The following is a 17,288-nucleotide window of genomic DNA, read 5'->3' on the forward strand; positions in this document are numbered from 1 at the left end:
GCCCTGCTGTGAAGAGCCTATGAATACATGTCTGTTGATGTACATGTGTACCTATTCCCCCACAGAGGGTGGGATTCTTAGGTCATAAGGATGATGACATTTAGAAGATGCTGAGAATTTCCAAAGTGGCTGGACCAATGCACATTCCCACCAGGAGGGTAAGATGGTCCCCACTGCCCCACATGCTTTCCCCCATGAGGCATGTTCTGTCTTTCTCAGTTGAGCCAGCCTTTCTGGTACGTGTGACGTGATGGCTCAGTGCCGTTTGAATGTGCATTCTTCTGGTCATCCAGGCGTTGAACACCTTTTCATAAGTTTACTGGCAATGGAGCTCCTGTTTTTCAAAGCACTTTTCAACTGTTTAGCCAGCCTGTCCTGCAAGAGTCCTTTATATGTGGAGTATATGAGTCATCTGCTGGTTTCATCTTAGTATTTTCTACTTTCATTTTTTTCACATTCTTAATAGTTCTTACTTTTAGAGATTATCAGTTCATCATTTTGTTTCCTTGAGGCTTACCGCTCTTTGTTTAAGAAATCTTTGCTTATGCCAGGGTCACAAAGATACTCTCCTTATCTCCTAGGAGTTATACTGTTTCATCTTTCTCTACCTTTTACCCAGATTTGGTTATTGTTGTAAGCAGCTAGTGTAGGGCATCAATGTCCTTTCATTTTTCTTTCCCTCTTTCTTCCCCCAAAACAAAGAACTTTTTATTGAAGTATTAGTTGATTTACAATGTTGTGTTAGTTTCAGGTATACAGTAAAGTGATTCAGTATTACATATATGTATGTCTATTCTTTTTCACATCCTTTTCCATTATAGGTTATTAGAATATATTGAATATAGTTCCCTGTGCTATAAAGTAGGATGTTGTTGTTTATCTACTTTATATACAGTCATTTGTATCTGCTAATCCCAAACTCCTAATTTATCCCTCCCCCACCCCCTTTGCCCTCTGGTAATCATAAATTTCTTTTCTAAGTCTGTGAGTCTGTTTCTTTTTGTAAGTAATTTTATTTTTATAATTTTTTTTACATTCACATATAAGTGACATCATGATATTTGTCTTTCTCTGTCTGACCTACTTCACTTAGTATGACCATCTCTAGGTCCATCCATGTTGCTGCAAATGGCATGATTTTGTTCTTTTTATGGCTGAGTAATATTCCATTGTATATTTGTACCACATCTTCTTTATCCATTCATCTGTTGATGGACACTTAGGTTGCTTCCATGTCTTGGCTAGTGTAAGTAGTGCTGCTACAAACACAGGGGTGCATGTATCTTTTTAAATTATAGTTTTGTCTGGATATATGCCCAGGACTGGGATTGCTGGATCTTATGGTAGTGCTATTTTTAGTTTTTTGAGGAAACTCCATACTGTTCTCCATAGTGGCTGCACCAGTTTACATTCCCACCAACAGTGTAGGAGGATTCACTTTTCTCCACATCCTCTCCAGCATTTATTATTTGTAGACTTTTTAATGATCGCCATTCTGACTGGTGTGAGGTGGTACCTCACTGTAGTTTTGATTTGCGTCTCTCTAATAATTAGCGATAATGAGCATCTTTTCATGTGCCTATTGACCATCTGTATGTCTTCTTTGGAGAAATGTCTATTTAGGTCTTCTGCCCATTTTTGGATTGGATTGTTTTCTTGTTATTAAACTCTACGAGCTGTTTGTATATTTTGGAAATTAAACCCTTGTTGATTGCATCATTTGCAAATATTTTCTCCCATTGCATAGGGTATCTTTTTATTTTGTTTATGGTTTCCTTTCTGTGCAAAAGCTTGTAATTTTGAATAGGTCCCATTTGTTTATTTTTGCTTTTATTTCTATTGCCTTGGGAGACTGACGTAAGAAAACGTTTGTATGATTTATGTAAGGGAATATTTTGCCAATACTCTATCCTAGGAGTTTTATGGTGTCATGACTTATATTTTAGTCTTTAAGCCATTTTGAGTTTATTTTTGTGTATCATGTTAGAGAATGTTCTAATCTCCTTCTTTTACATGTAGCTGGTCAGTTTTCCCAGCACCACTTATTGAAGAGACTGTCTTCTCTCCAGTGTATATTCTTGCCTCCTTTGTCATAGATTAATTGACCATAAGTGTGTGGGTTTATTTCTGGACTTTCTATCCTGTTCCATTGATCTATATTTCTGTTTTTCTGCCAGTACCTTAGTATTTACTGTAGCTTTGTAGTATAGTCTGAAGTCAGGGAGCTGTGATTTCTCCAGCTCTGTTCTTCTTTCTCAAGATTGTTGTGGCTATGTTGAGGTCTTTTGTGTTTCACAGACATTTTTAAATGTTTTGGTCTAGTTCTTTGAAAAATGCCATTGGTAATTTGATAGGGATTGCATTGAATCTGTAGATTGCCTTGGGTAGTATGGTTATTATAACAATATTGATTCTTCCAGTCCAACAATATGGTATAACTGTCCATCTCTGTCAGCTTCAGTTTCTTTCATCAGCATCCTATAGCTTTTGGAGTACAGGTCTTTTGCCTCTTCAGGTAGGTTTATTCCTAGGTATCTTATTCTTATTTTTCTTTCCCCCTCTCCATGGAAATCTTTAGTAAAAGGCAAAAGATTTATATGATCTGAAGAGAAACCAGAGTATGAATGGTATTTTATTCTTTTTGATGCAATGGTAAATGGGATTGTTTCCTTAATTTCTCTTTCTGATAGTTTGTTGTAGTGTGTAGAAATGCAACAGATTTCTGTATATTAAGTTTGTATCCTGCAACTTTACTGAATTCACCGATGAGCTCTAGTAGTATTCTGGTAGTATCTTAAGGGCTTTCTTAATGTATGGTATCATGTCATATGCAAGCAGTGACAGTTTTACATCTTCCTTTCCAATCTGGATTCCCTTTCTTCTCTGATTGCCGTTGCTAGGACTTCCAAAACTATGTTAAGTAAAAGTGGCAAGAGTGGGCATCCTTGTCTTGTTCCTGACCTTGCAGGAAATGCTTTCAGCTTTTCACCGTTGAGTATGATGTTAGCTGTGGTTTTGTCATATATGGTCTTCATTATGTTGAGGTAGGTTCCCTCTGTGCCCACTTTCTGGAGAGTTTTCATCAGAAATTGATGTTGAATTTTATCAAAAGCTTTTTCTGCATCTATTGAGATGATCATATGGTTTTTACTCTTCAGTTTGTTAATATGGTGTATCACACTGATTGATTTGAGGATATTGAAAAATCCTTGCATCCCTGGGATAAATCCCACTTGATCATGGTGTATGATCCATTTAATATACTGTTGGATTCGGTTCGCTACTATTTTGTTGAGGATTTTTGCATCTATGTTCATCAAAGGTACTGGCCTATAATTTTCTTTTTTTGTGGTATCTTTGGCCGGTTTTGGTATCAGGGTGATGGTGGCCTCACAGAATTAATTCGGATGTGTTCCTTCCTCTGCAGTTTTTTGGAACGGTTTCAGAAGCACAGGTATTAACTCCTCTCTAAATGTTTGACAGAATTTGCCTGTGAAGCCATCTGGTCCTGGACTCTGGTCGTTGGGAGTTTTTTAATCACAGTTTCAATTTCAGTACTGGTAATTGGTCTGTTCATACTTCCTATTTCTTCCTGGTTCAGTCTTGGGAGACTGTACCTCTCTAAGAGTTTGTCCATTTCTTCTAGGTTGTCTGTTTTATTGGCATACAGTTGCTTGTAGTAGTCTCTTAGGATTCTATTTCTCTGGTGTTGGTTATAACTTCTCCTTCTTCATTTCTAATTTTATTGATTTGAGCCTTCTCCCTTTTTCTTCTTGATGACTCTGGCTAAAGGTTTATCAACTTTGTTTATCTTTTCAAAGAACCAGCTTTTTAGTTTCTTTGATCTTTTCTATTATTTTTTTAGTCACTGTTTATTCAAAATAAGGATTAGTCAGAAGCACTTTTCTCCCTGGCTTGCTTATTTACTAGTAATTCACCGGAATATTTCTATGGAAACAAGCTAACAGTATTATTTACAACTAAGCAAAGTCACTGCAAACAGGTGTCTGTAAGCAACTATTGTAGGTAAAACACTGTACAGTTGTAAAGTAGCACTTGGACCAGAATAACAGAGACTTTAAGAATAAGTTCTTTAATAAGGGTGGGATCCGCTAGAGAGAAGAGGGACCAGGACCGGGCGTGAAGGAACTCCAGTTTCAGCACAAAGAGGGGCGATGCAGCAGAGGACGGTGCAAGTGAGTGCCCAGAGGAGCTGGAGAACACGGGGAGATTTGAGACAGAAGCCGAGGCGGGCAAGGGGTTTAAGAAGAGGGAGGGGGCTTCCCTGGTGGTGCAGTGGTTGAGAGTCCGCCTGCCGATGCAGGGGACACGGGTTCGTGCCCTAGTCCGGGAGGATCCCACATGCTGCGGAGCGGCTGGGCCCATGAGCCGTGGCCGCTGAGCCTGTGCTCCGCAATGGGAGAGGCCACAACAGTGAGAGGCCCACGTACCGAAAGAAAAAAAAAAAAGCTACCTTATGCTACTGATTTTAAAATGAAAGGAGACACAGTGGATGCTCACAGAGTGTGTATTTGAAGACTCGTGTAGTCACTAAGGTTTATTTGTAACCCCTAACCAGTCCTGGGGGGCGCTTGTGTGGTCCTTTGTGGGGGTGCTCGTGCGGGGAGTGGCGATGGACTTGAGTCGCCCCACGTACACGTTCCCACCTGAAGCTGAGGGGACGCCGCCCTCTCGTTTCCACTCTCACGCTGGCGACATCCTTTGCCCGGTCTGTTTAGCGCCGTGGGTTTCTGGTCTGTTGTGTTGCATTTCCTTGCTTTTTGTTGGAGATTTGTCCTGGTTGAAGTGGCCCCGAGCATAGTGGTGGAGTGCTGCCTTTGCTGATGGATACATGAGGCTGCCTGGGAGGTGCGAGTCACATTGGTAGTGTGTGATGAAGTTCCGAAAAGGTAAAAAAAAGTGTCTAAATTTGTCGGTTTTGAGATGGTGATGGATTAAAAAAAAGGTACAGTGGAGGCGTTATTGTGAGGCTGAAAGCAAAAGAAGTTTACTGTCCTGCTACCCAGGATCATGAAAATAATTTCAACTAGAGTTTTTTAAGTAAAGAAATATTACAGTTAATTATGACTTTATTAAATAAGTTTTTAAAAAAGAAAAACACACATTAAATAAGATTATGTATTGACTGGCTGGCAAAAATGTGGTGACCAGAAGCTCACGGGGAAACTAACACTGTATTTCTCCAAGAAACAGCCATCCCGGATTTGCTAATTCTGCATTCACGGTGATTTTCTAAACCCTCACTTGTGTGAATAACGAGAACCGATTGTGTAGACCTGCATGAGAAACGCATGCCAGTTTTTGATTAAGCTTGGAAGAGTGCGGACTGCTGTGTATGTGTCTGAAAAAGTGCCATGAAGGACTGCTTAAAAGGCAGCCTGTTCATTTTAATCATGTCTTAAAGGAGTGGGTTTTATTCGGGTCTGGTGAAGGCAACGGAGACAACGGCCACTGAGAAGGTAGTTTGTTACTCACGGCTCCCAGGAGGTGGAGCCTCACACCACTCGGGCCATGTGGGGAGGCACCAGGGTCGGTCAGGAAGCAGGAAACTGTGCTCAGAAGCCTTTTCTCTGGCGAGTAGGAAAGGCAAGATGGTCTCAGGATTGGCTAGTCAGGATTGGCTCTGGCTCAGGGGCTGTCCCCACCTACCTGGCCCTGGGGTGACGAGGGTGGTGGCCCAGAGTGTGAGGGCCCCACAGAGGAGGTGCTGGGGAGGGGCTCTGGGTCAGCTGGTCTGCACGGGGCAGCGGCCACCCTGCGAGGGCGGTCCCGGCAGGGTCTGCAAGGCTGCAAGATGTCACAGATACAGAAAACAAAAAGGCGTGATTAAATAAGAGGCAAGCTGAACGCAAGGGCAATTGAGGGCAGGAATCAAGGGTGTGGTTTTAGAAGCGCTGAGTTTGAAAAGCATCTACATGGGACAGGAAGCTGGGAACACCAGCTCCTCCAGGGAACAGCTCAGCTGAAGGTAGAAACGCAGAGCCGTCTTGGAAAGCCTTGGGCTTGGGTGAAATTCTTCCCGGAGGTGGCAGATCCAGAGTAGGCGTGGACTCGGGCAGGGCGGAGCTGAGGGCTCCGACGTGTCGCTCGGTGCGTCCTCTTAGGGAAACACAGTTATGCTGTCAGCTGTGTGTGGGGTTCTTAGGAGACCTGGAGCCACGGGTATCAATCACACGTCCTAGCACTGGAGTGCAGCAAACTGGAGTCCAGCCCCGGCTGCTCCGGACCAGGGAATGTCAGCCCTGCCGTGTGCCCGACTTTGGAACTTGCTACTCTGTCCGATATGGGAGCCACGAGCCCCGTGGAGCCTCTGAATTTTAAATTGATTTCAGTGCTTTAAGAATTTGATTCCTCAGCTGCAGCAGCAATGTGGTGACGAGGGGTCACCACATACAGCAGCTTTCGTCGTGGCAGACAGTTGTGTGGGACGGTGCCCTGCCCCCCATTATCCACACCGACCAGGCCCAGTGCCAACCTCCTTCCAGGTTCCCCTGCGAGGTCAGCTCCTCTGTGAGCTGCGCCAGCGTTTTAGTGACAGTCGCAACCCTCTGTCGGGACGCCGTACCTCTCTCGCCCTCCGTGGTCAGCTGCAGGCTCATCTCCCTCCGACCTGAGACCTGACTTATGCACCTTATTACTTGTCCAGCCCCCTTAGGATTTAAGAGGTGTGAGAGCAGCTGCTCCTGGGATGTTATTTATTTCACTACGATGCCTAGAGCAGCACCACTTGTTGAAAGAAAGGATTTGAATTCACTCAATGACTGACTTCAGCCTTAATGTATAACGTGCAATTCTTTTCTTAAAAAAAAGCCCTTGATGTCTGCCATGTAAAGAGTTAAAAACCTCTAGTCAGAGGGTTCCCCTTTTAGCTAAACACCATTGGTGCCCACTTGCTGTTTATTTTCTCAGATTGAAAGTTCTTTTCTCGTTCCAAAGTGCTCAGAGCAAGTTCCCACCAGAACCACCCGATTTCATCCAAGCGTTTTCCCCTCGGAAAACCTCCATCAAACACTTGGCGTGAGCATTTGGACGAGATGCTAATCACCCAGGGAAGCGATGCCTTTCACACCCGGGGACACACTGGGGTGATTATTAAGCCCAGGATGGCCCAGACCTCCTTTCCCACACTCAGTGACCGGCTTCTCATCACGCTGTCTTTTTTTCCACTCGGTCGGCCAAAGTAAAGACACGTGCAGAAAACGCGCTGCTCCAGCTGGAAGTGGAAACGATTAAGGAGCCCGTATGCTGGGCTGGCTTTGAGAGCAGGCCTCGTTTCCGTAGCGATCGCACACACTCACTGCAAGGATGCACTTACTGTTAAGGCACCGGGAGGCTGTTCACCCTGTATCCTCTGATGAGGGGGCCCTGTCACAGCAAGGCTGGAGATGGAGCACATCTGAAGGGCCAGGTCTTCAAGTTGAGGGAAAGGCTTTTGTTCCTGCCTGGGCTTGACAGCCTCTCCATCAGCCTCGTCAGAAAAATGTAGGATCCAGAGACTTGAGATGAGTCTCTGTTAGAGCCTAGGAAATAGGAGAACGGCTGCTGAGTGCTACCCTTCGTTGGGGGATTTATGACTGTGGACACCATGGCGAGGTTATTCTCAAGACCTCTGTGGAGTCATTTTGCTATGACTTCTCTAATTATTTTTTTCTGTGTGGTTCTCGTATTGCAATTCGCTTTTCCTTTGATGGCTTATTGCTTTTTCCCCCTGACTCTAGTCAGAATTTTGGGAGACCACCTCCTCTGGCTGGTGTACGCAATTCTGGATCACCTGCAGGACTCTGTCCTTCCTTCCTGGTCTGTCGTGCTTTCAGGACTTGGGGCTGCGTGCACTGTGACTTGCAGACTGTTCTCTTTTGCTGATGGGTGTTGACCTTACAGATCCCGGTGTCAGTCGGTATCATGTGCAGTGGTTTCCGGAAGTCTGTGCCCACAACGAATCCGCCGGGGTGGAGGCATCCTCGGGCGTGACCCAGGTGAGGAGGTGGCCGAAATGCCGGATTCTGAACGGCTTCTAGACTCACCTGATCGGGGGACAAAGCTGGACAGAGAGAGGTGCAGGCCGTGTGTCCAGTGGGTAACTCATCCTCACGGGGCTCCCTAAGGGACCCATGACCAGGTGGGAGCGGGAGACACAGGGTCACCTGTTCACTCATCTCTCGGCCCTTCACCACCTCACACGTCATCGGTCAGCACAGGGCGGGCCCTGAGATGCAGACATTCAGGACACAGCTTGCAGGGAGCTCCCAGGACACAGGGGAAACGCTGCCAGCCTCTGGGTGTCTCATCTTAATTGCACGAAAGCTCTGAATTGTTTTCTGGATTTTTGACTCGGCACAATGACCTAAAAGGCCTCATTTCCCCCAGGGAATTTCTATACGACACTATCATTCAGCATCTCCTTTGCAGCATCCCTAACTTCCACCAACTCGTCCAGGTAATGAAAGATACGGCCCGTCCTGTGATGTTCTGCCTTTAAGGGTCCCAGAGATGCTCCTGCTGCAGCTCTCGTACATGTACACGAAGCCCTGACAACTACACCCTAGAACGGGCACGCACACCCCACACCCAAAGGCGAAGAATCCTCGCACAAGCTCGTTAGGCCCGTCAGTGTCAGCTCTCCCGTTAGCGTAAGGTTATACCCTCAGCCTCTCACTCCGCCCGCAGTTGAGTCTGGTTTTCGTAATCCTGTTTCATCGCAAAGTTCCGGCCGGCGGCAATCACAGCCCTCCCAGCAGGGGAGGCAATACACAGCGCAAGAATGTCTTCCTTTCCTTAAGGAAACACTCACAGCTAAAGCACGCCTGTGTCTCAGAGAAGCCCGAGTTAGCTTTTTTTGTATTAACAACTTAGGTGTCTGTCTACAGCATCACCCACCGCGCTGCCTCCCACCTAGCGCTGCCGTCCTGTCGGGTTCTGGAGCCTGTGTCCCACCCCATGGGAGCCTCTCACAGTTGTAATAAATGAAAGCAGGGCCCCTGTCTCCTTTGCACTTTTTATGAAAGCCGTGTTGCACACGTCCCATATATAGGGAGACAGCCTTGGTGGAGGTAGGATTTCCTCTCCTGCCAATTTCGTACCCTCGTGAGATTTACTGTTAGTGTATTCTCTCTCTCTCTCTCTAGGAAAATTACATGATTCTTCAAGATCTGGCATTTTCCTGCAAATACAAGGTGACCGTCCAACCCACACGGCCAAAGGGCCGCTTGAAAGCAGAAACCGTTTTCTTTACGACCCCACCGTGCTCTGCTCTGAAGGGCAAAAGCCACAAGCACGTCAGCTGCCCCGGGGACGCAGGTACGTTTCACGCAAACTTCCAAGGTTGCGGCTGTGATGTCGGCAACTCTGTACACATTTCCAGACCGCATTTCACAAGAGCCTACAAACCCAAAGTATCCCCCTTTCTAAACGGCAGCGTGACGGCCCAGTTGGGAGGTAACATACGTATGAAGGCACGCATTACATCCTCATTGCAGCAGCTCTGGTGGACAGCCTTTGCTGGCATGTCAGCCCTTTAGAAATGAAGCCGAGGGTCTGTGTACTGCTTGTCCTTTGGCGCACTTTATGTAAATGATTTCACTTTTATCCCGGCCCTCTGCCATGGGCGTCACCTCGACACGCTTTCCGAACGCCCCGTCTTTACCTTCCCAAGCCTCTCCTAGAACAGGGGCAGCTATTTTCAGATGCAGACCCCTGGGCGCCTTCTAGTAACTTCCGACGACTCTTGTAGTACCTTGAATATTCACCCGTCTCACTGCAGTCGCTCCTGTTCTCTAAGTGGCCAGGTCCCGCCAGATTCCAAAATTCTTCCTCTGTCTTCCACCCCCAAAGCAGGACTCTCCACGTAGTGCCCAAGGGAGCAGAAGCACGTGGCACGAAGGGGCAGGGCTGAGGCTGCCTCTGCACAGCTCGCCGGGGCGACTGTCTGACCCCGCGCTCCCGAGGCGGCCGGCCGAACCCCACGGGACGTACCTGCCGCCTAGGGCCCCTCTCGCGCTCTGCATCCCCTGACCCGGCCTTCTTCTTCCCGCTGCTCCAGGTCCCGTTCATTCCAAAGTGCAAGCCAAACCCGAGAACCTGTCGGCCTCCTTTGTGGTCCAGGACACGAACGTCACGGGGCGCTTCTCCTGGCAGCTGAGCAAGGCCACCGTCCAGCGGCCTGTGACTGGCTTCCACGTGACGTGGGCCGAGGTCACGACCGAGAGCAGGCAGAACGGCCTTCCCAACAGCCTCATCCTGCAGTCCCAGATCCTCCCGGCGGTGGGTGCCCCTCCCTCCCGGGCCCTTGGGCCGGTACCCGCACCGCAGGGGGGTTACTCACTGTCGGCGCCCACGTCCCATCACGCTGGGGCCAGTTGTTGAGCCGCGTGTGTGCGTTGTCTTCTCCCGAGCGTATTATTTCGCAGGTACTGAAAGACACCACACAAGTGTTGCCGTGAACAGTCGTCTAGATGAACTGTGATTACTAGAGCCCCTCTTCAACCCACGTCTCCTGTCGACACGGGATGCACGCGGTGTAACCACTTTATTCTCCTTTGTGAAGCCTGTGTCCCTCTGGCCCAAGTGGACAGGCCCTGTTGGAAGGGTTAAATTTGGGGAAAAACAGCTAAGAGAACCTTCTTCTTTCTCTCCGTTTCCCCGCTTCAAATCTGGCCAGAGCCCGTAATGAGCTGGCGTGTCTTCCAGGCCACTAATTCCTTGGCTTGAAAAAAAAACCCATGTACAGGCTTCTACCAGCTCTAAAAATGCCCTTAGAATATCCAACTCCTGCTCCAAAAAGAAGAAGAAAAAGCAAACAAAAAAAACCCTTAAATCCTGGAAGGAAAAATTCCATGGAATTGGAAAGTAATTTTTCTATGTGTGTATATATTAGGCTTTATTGAGTTTTGAGAAAAATGTGTTGGCATAAAAATCAACACTGTTGGCTATGGGCATTGACAGACAGATAGATAGATACTGCATCTTAAGGAACACAGTTGGCTCGCTTACGGAAATGTGGATCATGAAGAATTCACACCACAAGATGAGCAGATGAAAACTTTAAACCATGGGAAAGTCTTGGGTTGAGGAATACAAAATGCGGTCGCAGGGTGAGCCCTGAGACTGGCCCCGGCTGCCAAGAGCTGGGCTCTCACCGCCGAGGCTGCCCGGCAGGGCAGGACTCTAGCAAACAGGGACAGACGTTCGACCGACCACGCTGGGGTGTCAAAGCAACCGCACCTGCGTTTACACGGTGATCGCGGGCGTGCAGGTGGGAGGAAATGGGCAGAGAATGAGAGAGTCCGTCGTGTGGCTTTGTGGTCAAGAGGTGCCTAACGGGCGCGTCCTCTCCTGTCCCCCCTCAGGATCGCTCCGTGCTCACGGTGCCAGGTCTGCGGCCGGCCACCCTCTACCGTCTGGAGGTGCAGGTGCTGACCGCGGGCGGGGAGGGACCCGCCACCATCAGGACCTTCCGGACCCCCGACCTCCCACCCTCGGCTGTGCACAGTGAGTGCCGGGGGCCCCCGCCAGCTTTGGGGACACAGAGAAAGTCTTGCTGAAAAAACGAAAATCAACAGATCACTGCAGATTCCTACGGATAGGGAATTCTCTGAACCTGAACTTCTTCCAGGCCTTTGTATGTGCTTTTCCTGGCGGCCACGCCTGCTGCCCGCAGCCCACCTTACACGCTTCCTGGCCCTGCTCCCTCCTCCCTCCCCCCTCCCTCCCTGCCTTCCTTTCTGTTACTTCCTTTTCCATACTTCCATTTTTTTCCCTACATGATGCATGCTTTCTCCTTGTCTTTTAACCACAGATACACATGGGAGGGAAAAAAGTCTATCATCTCATATCAATCTGAATTTTTGTTTTTTAAATTAAGATGTTCAAATATGACCAAATAGCAAATAGTATTTGGCTACGGAGCTTACTTTCTTATTACATATGTTGTTACTATAATCTATTACATGAATTTTCTTCATAACATGACCCAAATCAATCTACTTGACTTACTGCTACGTTAAAAATAACTGTCACGTGTTGTTTCAAAACAGTGAGCCGCTTGTTGGTTTTTAAATTATGCACTTTGCTTTTCTAGCTTAAACCTTTGACATGGCTTTTTAAGTTTATGTGTTAAGAAAACTGAGAAGTCGTTCTAGTTTTACTTGTTTTTTAAAAAATGATGGATCAAATTTGCCCCCAATAGCTTTCTGCACTTCGAATTTAAAGGAAAAAACCATCACGTGGAAGAGCTCGATGGCCCCTTACGCTTATAAGGGTGAATGCAGTCCCCATGTGCCTCCACTGAAATTCTGTGTAATGAGAGCATGGGTTAAGTTTTAAACTTTCTTGAGGAAATGCACAGGATTTTGGCTTATATAATTGTGAGCCTAAAGAAAGGGGCTTGTCTTCTTTCTCTTGTGATTTTTTGGCGTTAGGGAGGGAACCAAAACGCGGGGGGAAGGCAGAGAGAAGAGAGGGAGAGTGAGTGTCTGTCTCTCTGCACGTTCAGAGCCGGGAGAGGAGGGACCTGGACGGGAGGGAGCGCGGGCCTGGGGCCAAGGCGTTCACCGCAGTCAGCGCGTTCCTACTGTTCGTTCAGCCAGCCGGGGAAAGCGCCACGACCGACTGATGTGTCTGTTCTGTCTCCCTAGGACCCCACCTGAAACACCGTCATTCACACCATTACAAGCCTCCAGAAAGATACTGACCTGTTCCCGGAGATGTCTGAACCCCGAGCGAGCGTGTAAGCTCGCAGACCTTCGAGGACCGGCCGCGCCCGCTTACGGGGGCACCAGGCCTTTCCCATAGGACCTCCCGCCCCATCTAACTTTACTGCACTAAACGCTTCTGTCTGTCTCGGACGCGCCTGGACACCAGGGACAAGTGGTGAGACGGTGGACGTGGACACAGTTTCCTGTGAGAATGGAGAGAACACGAAGGCCAGGCCTGTTTCACTGCAAAATCTGTTTCCATACATGGTTTAGCTATGATCTCAAGTGAATTACTGCAGACCTGAGACTTCCCTGAATTCAGAGCGGCGAATTCTCAAGAGACACCGGCGTAACAAATACACAGTTCATACACGTAATAAGCATGCTAAGCGCACACCTAGTAAGCGTCACGTTACTCAATAAACATTTTAAAATTAAATTATTGGTTTGGTTTGCAAAATCGACTGAAGACTATACGGTTTTTTGGCCCTATTTATTCAAATACTTCTTAAGATGATTTTTTATCACGTGATTTTTTAGCTGAAAACTTGTGACCTGAAATATGCCAATTAATTTAGACTTAAAATGTTCCCACTTCCAGCACCTAAGCTTCATTTTCTACAAAGGCAAAGAAGAGCGCAGCCTGTCAATGAGGGTTTAGGGAAGACATCCACAGCAGAAAGGAGTCAGTGCCTTACGCTGCTATCCAGAGTCTGCCTTGGAGAAACTAAACGTCTTTTCTGGGGATGCTCTTTAACATTTCGTCCTGTACTGTGAGAGATTTCCCTGATACGCTATTTATGCTTTTCCTTAATGTGGGGAACGGCTGCTGACATGCTTTGTTTTGCAGCTTTCATGTATCTAAAAGTTTGCAAAACCTCTTGCTTGAAATGAAGGAATCCCAACGATTGAATATTTTCAAATCTTCACTGAGATTTGCCTTTTCTTAACGAAAGCAAGCTCTTGACGTGGTAGAATACTGTCCGTGATGTAGAAAAGGCGGAAGGGCTTTGGTTGGTGGAGAAGGACAGCTACTTGCCTTTGACTAACCTTCCTTTACTCCTACAGATGTATTATTATACCTTATTTGAAAAATTTCCCAGGTTCCACGCTAAGCCCTCAGAGCACGAACGCAAGTCAAACACGTTGTCAGTACACAGTATTGCAGGGTATGTCGCGGCAGCCTTAAACCAGAAATGTTTAGTTTAATATAGTTTTTTCCTCAAGGGAATACCCATATGTATGTTTTGAAACAGGCACGTATGTATGTGCGTCTGCGTGCTTCCGTGTGTATACGTATACACACAGGCACAAACACACGTACATACACACACTCATAGACTCACACGTACACACACGTACACCTTGAGGACGCATCTCTGAAGAAACTGTTTTCCCAGCTCAGCAATGGTGGATAAAGACACAGTTCTCCTACAGATCATTAGGGTCATCTATTTTCCCCGTCAGTATTGACACTATGAGAAAAGAGCAACTTAAAAAATTGAACATTTTAAAGGATAGGCTTCCTCGTTTCATGACCTACACAAGTAAAACGAGGAAATTTTCAGTACACTTTCCTTGGGTTTTCACGGTGGGACTTGGAACTGCTCGTTTTGTTACGTTTCCTGAAAGCCTGCGGGCGCCCTGACTGCACCTGGTGGGGTGAAGAGGAGAGAGAACGTGTTGGCTTTTGTGAGGTTTCCCACTCTAAGAGCAGAAGCCACGCAGAACGCAGACAGACTCTGTCTGTTACCAAATCGATGCCTAGCCTTAGGGAACACAGTCTGTAGGCATGGATCCCTGAAAGAGGATACTGAAAACTGCTTCCCGTGCGTTAAAATTGTTTAAAAGTCGATAAGGCAGTGTTCTGCAGCTTTGGACACGCGGCTCCGTGGGAAATCTCAGAACGGAAGTTCACGGCGCTTCCGGCTGTTTTTCTGCGGCTCCTAACGTGGCCTGGGATGGACTTTAGCACAGGCTGTCCTGAAATCACCTGGTTCCAAGAGTTCCAAATTTTGAATGGAGAGAACAGGAACAGCCTTCATTTCAAACGCCCTTGAGCTTGAGCAAACACAGAGACCTTCTCCGAAACTATGAGCTATTCTAGTGCCATTCCCAGCCTCTGAATTTCAAATTCTTAAAACTTCAAAAATGAAAACTTCACGTGATTGGCTACGAGGTTATCTTTTACCTTAATTTGTCATGAAGAAATCCACCAAGTATTCGTGCCAGCAAGTTTCTGTACTGTTGTATAGTTTAAAATGCAGGCGTATATACATAGATACACGATATTATTAAATTATTAAATAAGCTTAATTTTATAAAATTTAATTATGTTTCTTTTGTCTGGGTAAGAGACATTGAGCAAATATATTTTCAGTTCAGATAAAGGTTCTGTAGCGTACACCTTCCTTAAAAAAATCTGAAGCAGCTCTTACGAGCATTTCATCCTGCTATAATATTCAATAATTTAAATTTTGTTAGTGTTATTGGAAGAAAATTCTATTAATTAGGCAATGAGAGAAACCTGAGTTTCTTTTACGAATTTCAGTAATCTTCAATAATAGTCAAATGAACAAAAATATAATTACTACTTTTTGAATTTTTAACATTTGAGTGCCCTAATAAAGGGCTAAAAAGATCTGTTTCTTATTTTAAAACACAGTTTTAGTGGCTGACTCTCTGATACGTTTTATGGAAATTAGATGCATTTCTCTCACGTGAGAAAAAGTATATTAACTGATAGTATTTACTCTTTAAAAAACTGAGCTCGTCAAACATGACGTCATCAAAGACAGGTGGCTAATTCCATGTATATCGAGGCTACACGCGCTCTTTCTACTTAGAACATTCACTCCTCAGTGATGGATTTATCTGTGCTACCCCTTATTCTAAGTGGCCTCTATGGAGCAATTTTTATAAACGAATGTGTGCCCTTCACGTCATCTCGTGTTTTAATATGATGTATTTATGACAGGTAATTTTCTTAAATGTTTACTAAACAAAATTCAAAGTTGAAAAACAGATCTATGTCCTAGAAAGCTGAAAGAACCTATACCCCATCTATAGAGCAGGGTTTCTCCACCGCAGCGCTGTTGAGTTTTGGGGCTGCACGTTTCCCTGTTCGAGGGGCCCGACCCCTGGGCGCTCAACGCAGGTCTCCACCCAGCAGTTGTCACGAGCACCTCCCCCAGGGGGTGACAGCCACAAGCTCTCTAGTCACGGCCCGCGCCCTCTGGGGGGTAAGGTCACCCCCAGCTGAGAATCACTGCTTCGTAATGTTTACTGAACAGATGAGAATTTGCCCTGTATGAGGAACCCAGTAATTCGCAGGGGTAGGAACCGCTGGGAAGTGATTACACTGGACTTCAAAGCCCTTGATTGTATCTTTTATCAACACTGAAAAATCCGATTAAAAGGCTGAATTTGGACTTGTGTCTGTATCACGTGAGTACAAATATTCATTTTGTCCTACGAATCGAATCGGTCAGTGTCATTTGTGATAACGGCTTATCTACTTAATGCCCTTTCTTACACCGTGTGCTGTGGAGTTCCTCAAGTTTACTCATTCCTACGATTGCAAATATCTCAATCTTGTTAGGCAAACTTCGACGTCATGACCAGAACACAAAGGCTAAACATCTGTTGCATGTACTTTAAGATTCATTTAAAATATAAATGCATAAAGATGGCGACTCTTATCTACGGTTTTGCATGGCCAGACTGAGCTTCTTACCTCTACTGAACATTTTAGCAAGTTATACCATTCACAGGGTGATCAACAGAGGTCTGTATGTAAAGCTGTTACGACTTTTTCTCGACTTAATTATAGTGTGCAGATAATACAACGGCTACCTTCTCATCCAAATGGCCGGTAGAAATCATGTCCCTTAGAGAGGTCATTTAAAGTCAATATTTATTTATGTATGTAATAAAAAATGTTTGATTTCTGTGTGTGTCTATTATGTTATTTAGGGAGAAGTAATCTTGTAAAAAAACTTGTAAAAAACAAAAAAGCACTGTAAATAGGCTGATACCCCGTGACTCATGATTTTCATGTTAGAGTTTGTACATACTGATTCCATAATAAAGGATCTTTAAACCCGCGCAGTGGACTAGACTCCTTTCCTGAACACACACGCACACGCACACACATTCTCTTTCCGTTTAGAAAGAAAAATTAACAAGTTTCCTACGACCCCAGAGGGATTCAAAAAGCCTCACTCTCCTGTCAGCATGGAGGGAATTGGAGGTCCGGTAAGCGCAACAGGGCAGCACGTCATCCTGAAGAAGGCGTCCTGGCCTTGGACGGTCAGGCTTCAGAGTTCTTTCACCGCATTTACAACCCTGACTCCTGATGGATTGGTGATACTTCCTATCACTAGTCTACAAGTTTACATCGCTCCCCGCCCCCAGGATGCACCCATGAAAGGCTAGGTATGTGTAGTGCAGATAAGCTTTCACCCACACCCCGCTGTTTTCAACACCAAAGGCCACTGACGGCTGCGGTCTCCACTCCCCATGCAGCGTCTAGAGAGGTTCCTGGGGCCGCCACGCTGGCAGGCGCTGTGCCCA

General features: G+C 46.1%; 1 protein-coding gene and 1 pseudogene across 1 annotated transcript in view; one reads left to right on the forward strand and one right to left on the reverse strand.

The window, feature by feature from the left end:
• Window positions 1-16,820, forward strand: part of LOC117310572 (anosmin-1) — a 189,738-nt gene extending 172,918 nt beyond the window's left edge. The window contains exons 10-14 of the mRNA XM_073799731.1: window positions 7,903-7,997; window positions 9,147-9,318; window positions 10,061-10,281; window positions 11,367-11,508; window positions 12,654-16,820. Of these exons, the coding sequence (XP_073655832.1) occupies window positions 7,903-7,997; window positions 9,147-9,318; window positions 10,061-10,281; window positions 11,367-11,508; window positions 12,654-12,709 (686 nt within the window). The 3' untranslated portion in view covers window positions 12,710-16,820. The remainder of the gene's footprint in view (window positions 1-7,902; window positions 7,998-9,146; window positions 9,319-10,060; window positions 10,282-11,366; window positions 11,509-12,653) is intronic.
• On the reverse strand, window positions 2,531-2,622 carry LOC117310577 (U5 spliceosomal RNA; annotated as a pseudogene).
• Window positions 16,821-17,288: the final 468 nt, after the last annotated feature.

The sequence above is a fragment of the Tursiops truncatus genome, chromosome Y (genome assembly GCF_011762595.2).
Source record: "Tursiops truncatus isolate mTurTru1 chromosome Y, mTurTru1.mat.Y, whole genome shotgun sequence".
Taxonomy (NCBI): Eukaryota; Metazoa; Chordata; class Mammalia; order Artiodactyla; family Delphinidae; genus Tursiops; species Tursiops truncatus.